General features: G+C 38.1%; 1 protein-coding gene across 2 annotated transcripts; it reads left to right on the forward strand.

Annotated features, from left to right (window-relative positions):
- Positions 1 to 61: 61 nt before the first annotated feature.
- LOC120214516 (DNA glycosylase/AP lyase ROS1-like) lies at positions 62 to 10,087 on the forward strand. Of its 2 annotated transcripts, XM_039212405.1 has the most exons (21): positions 62 to 154; positions 381 to 946; positions 1,355 to 2,719; positions 2,810 to 3,100; positions 3,205 to 3,600; positions 4,047 to 4,137; positions 4,217 to 5,663; positions 5,748 to 5,827; positions 5,962 to 6,046; positions 6,121 to 6,212; positions 6,301 to 6,369; positions 6,487 to 6,523; positions 6,625 to 6,707; positions 7,208 to 7,681; positions 8,038 to 8,074; positions 8,170 to 8,227; positions 8,307 to 8,446; positions 8,531 to 8,596; positions 8,698 to 8,812; positions 8,891 to 8,929; positions 9,673 to 10,087. In XM_039212405.1, exons 2-21 carry the CDS (start codon positions 526 to 528, stop codon positions 9,795 to 9,797), a joined length of 5,511 nt encoding a protein of 1,836 aa, XP_039068336.1. In that variant the 5' UTR covers positions 62 to 154; positions 381 to 525; the 3' UTR covers positions 9,798 to 10,087. The 2 variants fall into 2 exon arrangements, with proteins under 2 accessions (XP_039068336.1, XP_039068335.1); XM_039212404.1 differs by having other exon boundaries at positions 1,355 to 3,100.
- Positions 10,088 to 10,324: the final 237 nt, after the last annotated feature.

Here is a 10,324-nt window from a genome sequence, read left to right on the forward strand (position 1 = left end):
AAAGATAACATGTACAAATATTATACGAATGAAATGGTCTTTCTGTTTGGTTTATCTTTCCCTATTTTATCTTACTTCAAGGAACGACTTTATTCTCATTTCCTCGGCCTTCAAAATGATTGAATCAGATCGCCGGCCGTGACACACTTTTCTGGTAATTCTTAGATTTTTTTCCAAGGATTTTTTGTTCCGATTTTATCGTATTTGTTAATACAATTACAGGAAGAATCTGTTAAGATTTTATTTTTCTCCCCTGTTACTGAAATCTTTTATCCAGCAGCTAATTGATATTTATTCTATAAAATTTGTTCGAGATCCGCCGGTTTAAGGCGCTGTTTATTGGAGCATTTTCATGGGTTTAAGAATTCTGGGTTTTTTAGGGACTTCTTAGAGCAAATTTCTGGAAAATTTTGATTTCTGCTATGAAGACTGGTGAAGGACATGCAAGCTGTTTTTATCAGGCGAGTGAGAATCTAGCTGAAGAGCAAACAGAATAAGCAAACAAGGTCAGGAACCACCACTGTGATGAAGGAAGATCAGATGTTTCCAGCAAATTGTATAGAGTCAGAAAGATGCTCTTTTGGGTTTGCTCAAGAACCTCAAACTGATGAAGTAATGGCATGTTCCAATCCCCCAAGTTTCGTTGAAGTAAATGGAATCGCTAATAACTTGAGGGCAGCTTCAGTTGGGAGGGAGTGCATTTCGGGTAATGCCAACAGGCCTCAGCAATGTCGCCTGGACCCGACTTCACTCGGCAATGTTTCTTCTGCATATTTATCGCCTCTCGCAGATGCGGCCTCAGCTGCATCTACAAGTGCGGAATCAGGGGAAATTAACGGATACCATACCAAATGTAGCGCTGCCAGACTCTTCCCCGAGCATGTACATTTATCAGCTCAAGAAAAAATAAGGATTGATGGCTTTTGCGCACCAAGAATAAATCAAAGTAAGAATCAAGTTCAAGACTTTTGTTGTTCACCTAACTATGCAGTTTATATTTTTCGATTGCGGCATCTAGTTGTCAGTGTGTTGTGTGAGAGAGTTAAAATTAGTGTAAGACAAGGAATACGAAACTGAAATAAAAAATTAACAATGGAAACAATTGCAATGGAAATGTTAGACTAGCAAGCATCCCCCTTCCATTTTCCTGCATTGGTTGTTTTACCAAGCATAAAATTTTCGTTTCAAGTTACTTAAAACTAGAAACGGAACGCACACAATTTCTGGAACTTATTGGACAAACAATTTGCTCGGGAATTTATACACTAAATGTCTCATTTGTTATTAAATGTTGCAAGTTCAAAATTTTGTAGTTTAATCACATTAATGATGATTAAACTTACATTGTTTACAGATGTCATTCGTCCTAAGAGTCCATATGATTATGACTTTAATCAGCCTGCTGGGGCAAGGGGGACATGTTCTCAGACAAGCATCTCGGACTTTGCTCCAATCACACCAGAAAAGGCCCCAAGAGGAGGAATGAAAGAGGTTCCAGAAATTGGAAATTTATCTGAGAAGAGAGATGAACCACCAAATGCACTGGTAGATGTTAGAGTTGATGTGGATGGAGTTAAATGCAGTAAAGACCTCCAAACGCCTGTTTCAGAGTCCTCCCTGACAACTACACAGATCAAGGAAAATCAGAATCCTGAACATGGAGGTAGCCATCTTGCTGAAATAGAAATTACAACACCACAGCCAAAACAAAGGAAGAGAAAGCACAGGCCCAAAGTAATTACTGAGGGCAAACCTAGAAAGCCTAGAACGCCTAGAACGCCAGCGACTCCAAAGGTTAGTGGTCCTGAAGAAAACCCCACCGGTAAGAGGAAATATGTACGAAAGAATAAAGTAGAAGAAGACACATCAATCCTCCCAGGAGAAGCAAATGCAGAGAAACCAACAGGGAAGAGGAAGTATGTGCGAAGAAAAGGACTCAATAAAGACTCCACGGTTCCCACACAGGAAGAAAGTGGAAAGGAGACTACTCATCTGGAAACACTCGATCATGATAAGAAAACGTGCAGAAGGGCCTTAGATTTTGACACAGAAGGGCAAGAAAGAGATGAAACCTCTGCATGTAAGCCTGCCTGCGAATTAACTTCTAGTCCAGCGACAAAAAACTTGTGGAAAGAAGGAAGTCAATCGAAGTCCACGATTCAGCTTTGTGGTAGAATTGAACTGGCAGAAGAAACGACACAAACAGGCACTTCCTTTGAAAGAAACCAACCAGTAAATCAAATGCTGAAAGACCACTTATCTTTGCCTGAAGGTCAAGCACCAAGCACACCACTTCCAGTCAAGAATAATCCATCCCATAGAAGACGAAGCATTCATCCCCAGAAACTCAATAACGGGAAAGGAAAAGGTAAAGCCACTGCCCATAATGGACTAAAAATTAACGAACAAATTGCGGTGGAATCTGATGCTGAATCACCAGCAAGAAGCCCAATTGGCCCTAAGTGCAGCAGCAGCTTGCTATTGGAGGGAGGACAAGCAAACAAGTCAGTGGCTACTCAACAACCAGACGCCACTGCCATAAATTCATATGGGAGTCAATACAACAGTTTTTCTGCGTACCAGACGATTCTAGGGATGAAATTTCCAGAAGTACACAGGATAAAGAGAACAGGGAAAGGACAAAATTTTGCCCCACCTAGTGTATCATCATTTGTCACTGCTGCAAAGAGTCTTGCAGATAAGGCTGAACTTATGCACGGTAAGGTTTCAACAGAATTTGAAGCAGGAAAAACCTTTTCTCTGAATAAATTGCAAACTTTTAATTGCATCATGGCTCCAAATCAAACAGAGAGTCCAAAGAAAAAGAGAAGTAGAGGAACCACTGGGACTCGAGATTTAGCTTCGATAATTGCACAAAGTATAAGGCACCAAGAATGCCACAGCAGTCAGTCACCTGTTGATTATGGCATACAAGAACTTAGAAACACAGGCAGACCCCATGCAAGCACAGAAGCCCTTGTCACAGAAATGCAACCAAAACTGGCAAAAACAAAGCAAACAAAGAAGAGAAAAGGCAGTGTAAATTCAGCATGCTCTAGCACAAGTGAAGCAAAAATGCACAAGAAACTTGCCTTATTAGGTATTTCAATAAAGTTCTAACTTCATCTCTTCAAGAAACTTTTAAATCTTTATGTAATTTGCCCTATACACCAAGCCTTTTAACTCATAATTAACTTGATGCAGGTTTCTCTCCAGAAGATATATGGAAACAATATTTTTCTGTTGATGCACTTCTTGAACGGTTCAACCAGTTGGACATCAATAGGGAAGGTAGTGCAACTGCATATCAAGAGAAGAATGCACTTGTCCCTTATGCAATGAGATTACAAGAGCAGAATGCACTTGTCGTCTATAGAGATGGAACCATTGTACCATTTGGCCCTACTAGAAAAAGACGTCCACGTCCTAAGGTCGACCTGGATGAAGAAACAAATAGAGTTTGGAAGCTTCTCTTAGAAAATATCAATAGTGAAGGTATTGATGGAACTGATGAAGAGAAGGCAGAATGGTGGGAGGAAGAAAGGAGAGTATTCAGTGGACGTGCAGACTCATTTATTGCACGCATGCACCTTGTACAAGGTGACATAGTTTTCTAATATTTTCCTTGATAGCACTCTAGAGGAAATATTTTACAAGCATTTGGTAAATCATTTAATAAGATGGATTATTTTAATGAATACTAGTGTTTATCATGCTGTAAAATGAGATTTCAGTAAATATTATTTCTATAAAAGACACTATTTAACCTTTAATGCTTATATATATATATATATATATGGAAAGAGAAGGGTTCTACTCTATACATAGTGGTGATCAGAAAAAGGGAATTGAGGGGGAAATTTCTCTATAAAACATAAATTACAAAAATTATTTCTCTAAAGAAGCGCTGTATGAAGAGATCTGCCATAACATGTATTTCAGTTAACTTGTTTATTGTTCATATATTAGAATTTAGAAAGCATTATCTCTCTTTCTTGAATTAATATCTTTGTTCCCTTCATGAGAGTACAATACCATTTCTGCAGGGGATAGACGCTTCTCTCCATGGAAAGGATCAGTCCTGACCTCTGTCGTTGGAGTATTTCTTACCCAGAATGTCTCTGACCATCTTTCTAGGTAAGGTAAAGGCCCAAAGAACATATAATGACCTAAACAGTAAAAGAAAATATTTTAACTTCCTTTCAACCTTTGCCAGTTCTGCATTTATGTCTCTTGCCGCTCGTTTTCCTCTCAAATCAAAAAGTAAGGACAAGTTCTATCGTGAAGAGGGACCAAGCTTAGTAAATGGAGCAGAGTTCTATGTTTTGGAGCCTGAAGACAGTACGGCAATTCAACGAGTTGGTGACCAAAGTTCGATGACCGTTGATGGGTATCAAGACTCTGAAGAAAAAGAGGTTGTCAACAGCAAGGAATTGTCTGGAAGTAGTACTGCTACTGTAAGCTCAATAAATGATCCAAATTGCAAGCTGTGGAACTATTCTGGAAGTGGATTGAGTACATATTGCGACTCCAATTTAAACAGAATGAACATGGAAACTATCAGGGGGAAAAGTGAATGTTACAAAAGAGACGAGGAGACAAATGATGTCCTCTCATCTCAAAATTCTGTTATTTCATCTGAAAACTCTGTCGACTTTTCATTGGTTCAAACTGCTGAAAGAACAGGATCATGCTCAGAGAGCAACTCAGAAGGGGGTGATCATACTAAGCAGCCAATGTTTGACATCTTGCATAGCTCTACTTCTTTTGTACAGCTTTTAGAGATGGTTGGATTTGCCAGGTTGCCTGAAGTTTACAGTCATCAAAACATGTCTACTCATGAAATCTCAAAGGTCAAAACAAGCCAATTCCAGAATCTCCAGAGAGAAACCTGTGACAACTCCGAAGGTCCTAAAAGCTTCAATGGGGAAGACCTTATGAAGTCAGCTAATTATCATACATATCATATTCTAAATTCAGAAGTAAGAGAAATTGGACGCTTTGAGACATTCAAAGAAGAAACAGGATGTGAGGCTTCTAAAACAAAAGATGAGAACATGATAGAAAGACAAAGTCCCTTAACAGAAGAATCTGCATGTCAAAGAATGGATCAAAATGACAAAACCATGTGTGCGCAGGTGGTCCGACAATCTTCCCTTGAAAATAATCAATCAAGAAACAACATTCAAGCAGATGAGATGGGAGTTTTCAACAGTCTAAAGGGACCGCTTCAAGAAACTATAGATCTTGTTGAACCTGATGCACAAAACAAAGAAAAGTTGAGGCATGTAAATGTGTCAAAACATTCAGAAGAAACCTTAGATATTACAGAAAGCACTACTGCATTTGATAGTCAAAGTACCCCACAACAGAAAATGCAAGAGTCAAACTTGCATACACATGGCTCTTCATCTAATAAGGCGCTCAATACGATGGTTGGGGGCTTAAAATCAGAAGGCAGAAAGGTCAAGAAAGTGAAAAAGGAGGATTTTGACTGGGATAGCTTAAGAAAACAGGCAGAACCAAATGGAAGAAAAAGAGAGAAAACAGAGAAAACAATGGACTCACTAGACTGGGAAGCAGTGAGATGTGCAGAAGTTAATGAGATTGCTGAGACAATTAAGGAGCGAGGGATGAATAATGTGCTTGCTCAGAGAATAAAGGTAAAACTTAACATTGTAAGGTGAATTACCAAATTTACCAGTTAGTTAAATGCATAACAGCTGATTTTAAATGAGTTCACACAGGATTTCCTAAACCGACTGGTTAGAGATCATGGAAGCATTGACCTGGAGTGGTTGAGGGATGTTCCGCTAGACAAAGCAAAGTAAGCCAAAGGAACCAATAGAGTACCTAAATGCATTCACAAGAGCATTTTTTACCTGTATTGTGTTAGTATGCTGCATGCATATCCAGATCAAAGAACATTACTTCTCAACCTTTCACTTGCTTTTTTTGTAGAGAATACCTGCTAAGTATAAGAGGACTTGGGCTAAAAAGTGTAGAGTGTGTACGACTTTTGACGCTTCACCATCTCGCTTTTCCAGTAAGTTAATCTATTGTGTAAATAACCATGGGGAGAAAAAAAAACATATTTCAACTTTCATATGTGCTGAACAGGTTGACACAAATGTTGGACGCATAGCAGTAAGATTGGGATGGGTGCCCCTTCAACCTCTGCCAGAGTCCCTTCAATTGCATCTCCTAGAGCTGTAAGTATTTACCAGGCTACAAATTCAGACATAAACAATACACTTTTGACTTTACAAGAAATCTGCTGAATTTGTTCTTCCTACTTAGGTATCCTATCCTGGAATCCATCCAAAAATATCTATGGCCTCGACTATGCAAGCTGGATCAAAGAACATTGTAAAGAACCACTTCACTTTATTACTTGACTCAAGCAAATGCATTTTCCCCGAAATCAAAACAAATTTCTTATCGGAGCTTCATGTTTGCTAACTAATGAAACTATCTATTGAACAGGTATGAGCTACATTATCAGATGATCACATTTGGAAAGGTGTGCTTTATATGTGCTTAAAGTGAAAAAATTTACTTCCCGTTTGCTGACCAGCAATAATCTAACTCTGACAACAAAAACATTATCTGAGATTAATGCAGGTTTTCTGTACAAAAGGGAAACCAAACTGCAATGCATGTCCAATGAGAGGAGAATGCAGACATTTTGCCAGTGCATTTGCAAGGTTTGATTGTAAAAGATTTTAATATTTAACTTTTTAAATGTACTTCCAGTGAAGCAAGGTCTACTTGTGTCAGTATGTTACCATCTAGAACAGTTTCTGTACTCATCCTAAAATTCAGATTAAACAACACACCCTAAGAAGACAAATGATAAACTGAAAATACAAAGAAATCAAGATATGAAGTCATCATACGGAGATAAGAATTTAACAAGCACAAGATATGTGGTTTTTCAGATAAGCAGCAATTCCATGAATAGAGCAATTGCCAACCTATTTATTTCCTTTAGCATGCTCTGCTCATAAAATACTGGAGAATATGAAGTGACCATACAGATATGAGCAGTATTTTTATCCCTAGGGCTATTGCAACATATTCATTTAATTATTTTCATTAAGCATGCTCTGCTAATAAGATAATAGAGAATAGCAGTGACTATTTAGAGAACCCCAAATTCATTTCAGTAGACAAATTGAGTTACCCATATAAAATATTGATGCAGTGCAAGGCTTGCTCTGCCAGGGCCTGAGGAGAAAAGCATTGTCAGTGCTACCGAAAACAGAACATCTGATCAAAATCATGCTGTGATCGTTGATCAACTGGCTCTGCCCTTACCGCAGCCAAATGAACTAGCTCATACGAACTGTCCACCTGAAGCAAATGGACAATTACAACCAGTATCCGGGGTCAATAAATGCAACCCTATCATTGAAGAGCCAGTTAGTCCAGAACCTGAGTGCACACAAGTAGCAGAAAATGATATCGAGGACATGTTCTCTGAAGACCCTGATGAAATTCCTACAATCAAGCTGAACATGGAAGAGTTCTCCCAAACTTTACAGAATTATATGCAAAATAACATGGAACTTCAGGAAGGGGACATGTCAAAGGCTTTAGTTGCTTTAACAGCCGAAGCTGCATCTATTCCTACGCCCAGACTTAAGAATGTCAACCGGCTAAGAACAGAGCATCAAGTGTAAGTAGGCACTTCTGTATCTCTGAAGTCTTAGAAACTTAGCCGAAGTTAATTATTTCATGAAAAATACTCTTGGTTTTACTAGTTTTAGACAATTGCTCAGAAATTAGCTTAAATTATTATTGTATGAATTTCAAGTCTCATCTCTTAAACTAACTTTAAAATTCAAAATGTTTAAAGCGATAATATGGCCATCATACCATTGTACTTATAGTAACCAATCTATAATAAAGTGAAGTATGCTAAAGAAAGATATGCAACCTTAAAAAATAGAGGCATTTATCAGATATATTGTCATTTCATACTAATTGTCATTTTTCCCCTTCTACACTTCTTGAATCCATCCTATCCTACAGCTACGAACTTCCAGATTCACACCCTCTTGTAAACGAGGTTAGTTGTTTCTGACTACGTACTTGACCTAGAATTTTTTCCATATTTCTATAACTGAGTTTTTCTTTTATGAGTTGCTTATGGTGAACTTATAGTTGGATAAACGAGAACCTGATGACCCATGCAAGTACCTTCTTGCGATCTGGACTCCAGGTATGGACATCATTTAATAACAAGGTATAATAAACTCTTTTAGAACTCTTGAGATGACATAATATTTTGTTTACACCAGGTGAAACGGCAAACACCATTCAAATGCCCGAAAGAAGGTGCAATTCCCAAGAGGATGGCAAATTGTGTGACGAGGAGACATGTTTCTCTTGCAACAGTATTCGGGAAGCACAATCTCAGATTGTCCGGGGAACATTTTTGGTAAGAAAATAGATTTGACAAATACTACAGGATCTTAATTCAGAACATCATATGCTAACCTATATGATAAAACATCATAAACAGATACCATGTCGAACAGCAATCAGAGGGAGCTTTCCCCTAAATGGCACATATTTCCAAGTAAATGAGGTAAGTTGAACATGCTGGATGAATCAGTTCCTTCAAGATTTATAGTTGTTTTTGTATTTATTAAGAAAATCATTAATATGAAAAATAATAATTCTATCAAGGTATTTGCCGACCATGAATCTAGTCTGAACCCGATTGCCGTTCCAAGACAATGGCTATGGAACCTGCCGAGGAGAATGGTCTACTTTGGGACCTCCATACCTTCAATATTTAAAGGTTAGAAGGTTTCAATAGAATATTTTGCTGTTAAATATAGCAAGATAAAAAACTGAGAAGTATGTTTTCTATAACCAGGCTTAACAACAGAGGGAATTCAACACTGCTTCTGGAAAGGTGAGAATTATGAACCATTGTAACTTTATGTCGAGCTGTTTGCACTGATTTGAATGGCTACCCATAAGTAACCATGTTCCAACTTTAGGTGTACATAAAACCTCCAAACTTTAGAACTTTTTAGAACCATACAACATTACATCAACCCCTCAAAATCTTTTGAAACCCCAATTCCAGAGGCATCAAGGACGCCAGAAAAGCCTTGAGATTTGGATCAAAAGCATGTCCATGTTTTCATCTAACCAACAGAAAGAAATGATCATACCAGTTCTAAGATGATTAGAAGGTAGTATCTATCTCTGGTTTCAAATTGTGATAAGATCACACACACCTGCAGTCAAAGCTACTTAAGCCAGGATCACCTAGGGAGAACAACATACCCTTTACCACTGGGACCGCTCCTTGGCTTCCACTTGGACTATATGAATCATGCAATTGTAGCCCTCTTTCAGTTTCTGGGACAAAATGGATACTAAACTGCCTCAAACAACCCTTTTTGAATATCTTGCCCGAAGTAGAGATTAAAGTGCCTTAAACCAATCAACCTTGTTTACACTAACAGCGAGCTAGCCCTTCAGGAACACAACCCTTTATCCTCGAATAAAGAATGTAGTCCCTTAGGTATTTTCCACAATTTACAAAATTAATAGGACATCCCTCGAAATACCAAAGACAAAATAGTTATCAATAGTGAACACACTGGCTCACCCACTTTTTTAATACTGTTTGATGATGAATTGCAGGGTATGTTTGTGTACGGGGATTCGACCAGAAATCACGAGCACCCCGTCCTCTAATGGCTAGATTGCATTTCCCAGCCAGCAGAATGGTCAAAGGAAAAGTTAAGGGTGCTGGAGAAGATGAGTAAAATGATAGGACAGTCATAAGATCCAAACAAGTCAACATTGACAGAATAACCATGTATGAAGAAATGGAATTACATTTTACAACACTCACTTTGGTGGCTTGTAGGGAAATCTGAAATTTCTTGTGTAACCTATAATGAAAAGGTACGTAGGGATGTATACTGTTTAAAAAGGGTGTAATTATTTAGTTTCATGCCCAAATTTTGAGATTTTTTTTTCTTTCTTACAGAAATCAGCTTTAGAAAATTGAGGTATATGCTAATTGATAAAACATTTCTACAGTGAACAAGAATTAAAGCATATGTACTTGACTACCTTCAAGCAAAATGTGATAAACGTTTAAAAGAAAAATGAGTGGGTTTTTAATGGACGGTTCACAATGGCAAGGTGATTGCAATGTGGCAAAACACAGGGATGAAGTATAAACTTAGCAAACACGACCAGAGAATTTCGATCTTGAAGGACATGAGTAGACAAGGTCTAGCAAACAATAAAGTTACGTGGATATCATAGAACTATCCCCCCTCTT

The sequence above is a fragment of the Hibiscus syriacus genome, unplaced genomic scaffold (assembly GCF_006381635.1).
Source record: "Hibiscus syriacus cultivar Baekdansim isolate YM2019G1 unplaced genomic scaffold, ASM638163v2 tig00110065_pilon, whole genome shotgun sequence".
Classification (NCBI taxonomy): Eukaryota; Viridiplantae; Streptophyta; class Magnoliopsida; order Malvales; family Malvaceae; genus Hibiscus; species Hibiscus syriacus.

Excerpts from the sequence above, each read along its gene's own strand:
- LOC120214516 (XM_039212404.1), top strand. The coding sequence starts at position 526 with ATGAAGGAAGATCAGATGTTTCCAGCAAATTGTATAGAGTCAGAAAGA. Across the intron at positions 947-1,354 it reads CGCACCAAGAATAAATCAAA|ATGTCATTCGTCCTAAGAGT; the intron begins GTAAGAATCAAG and ends CATTGTTTACAG. Across the intron at positions 8,597-8,697 it reads CATATTTCCAAGTAAATGAG|GTATTTGCCGACCATGAATC; the intron begins GTAAGTTGAACA and ends AATTCTATCAAG.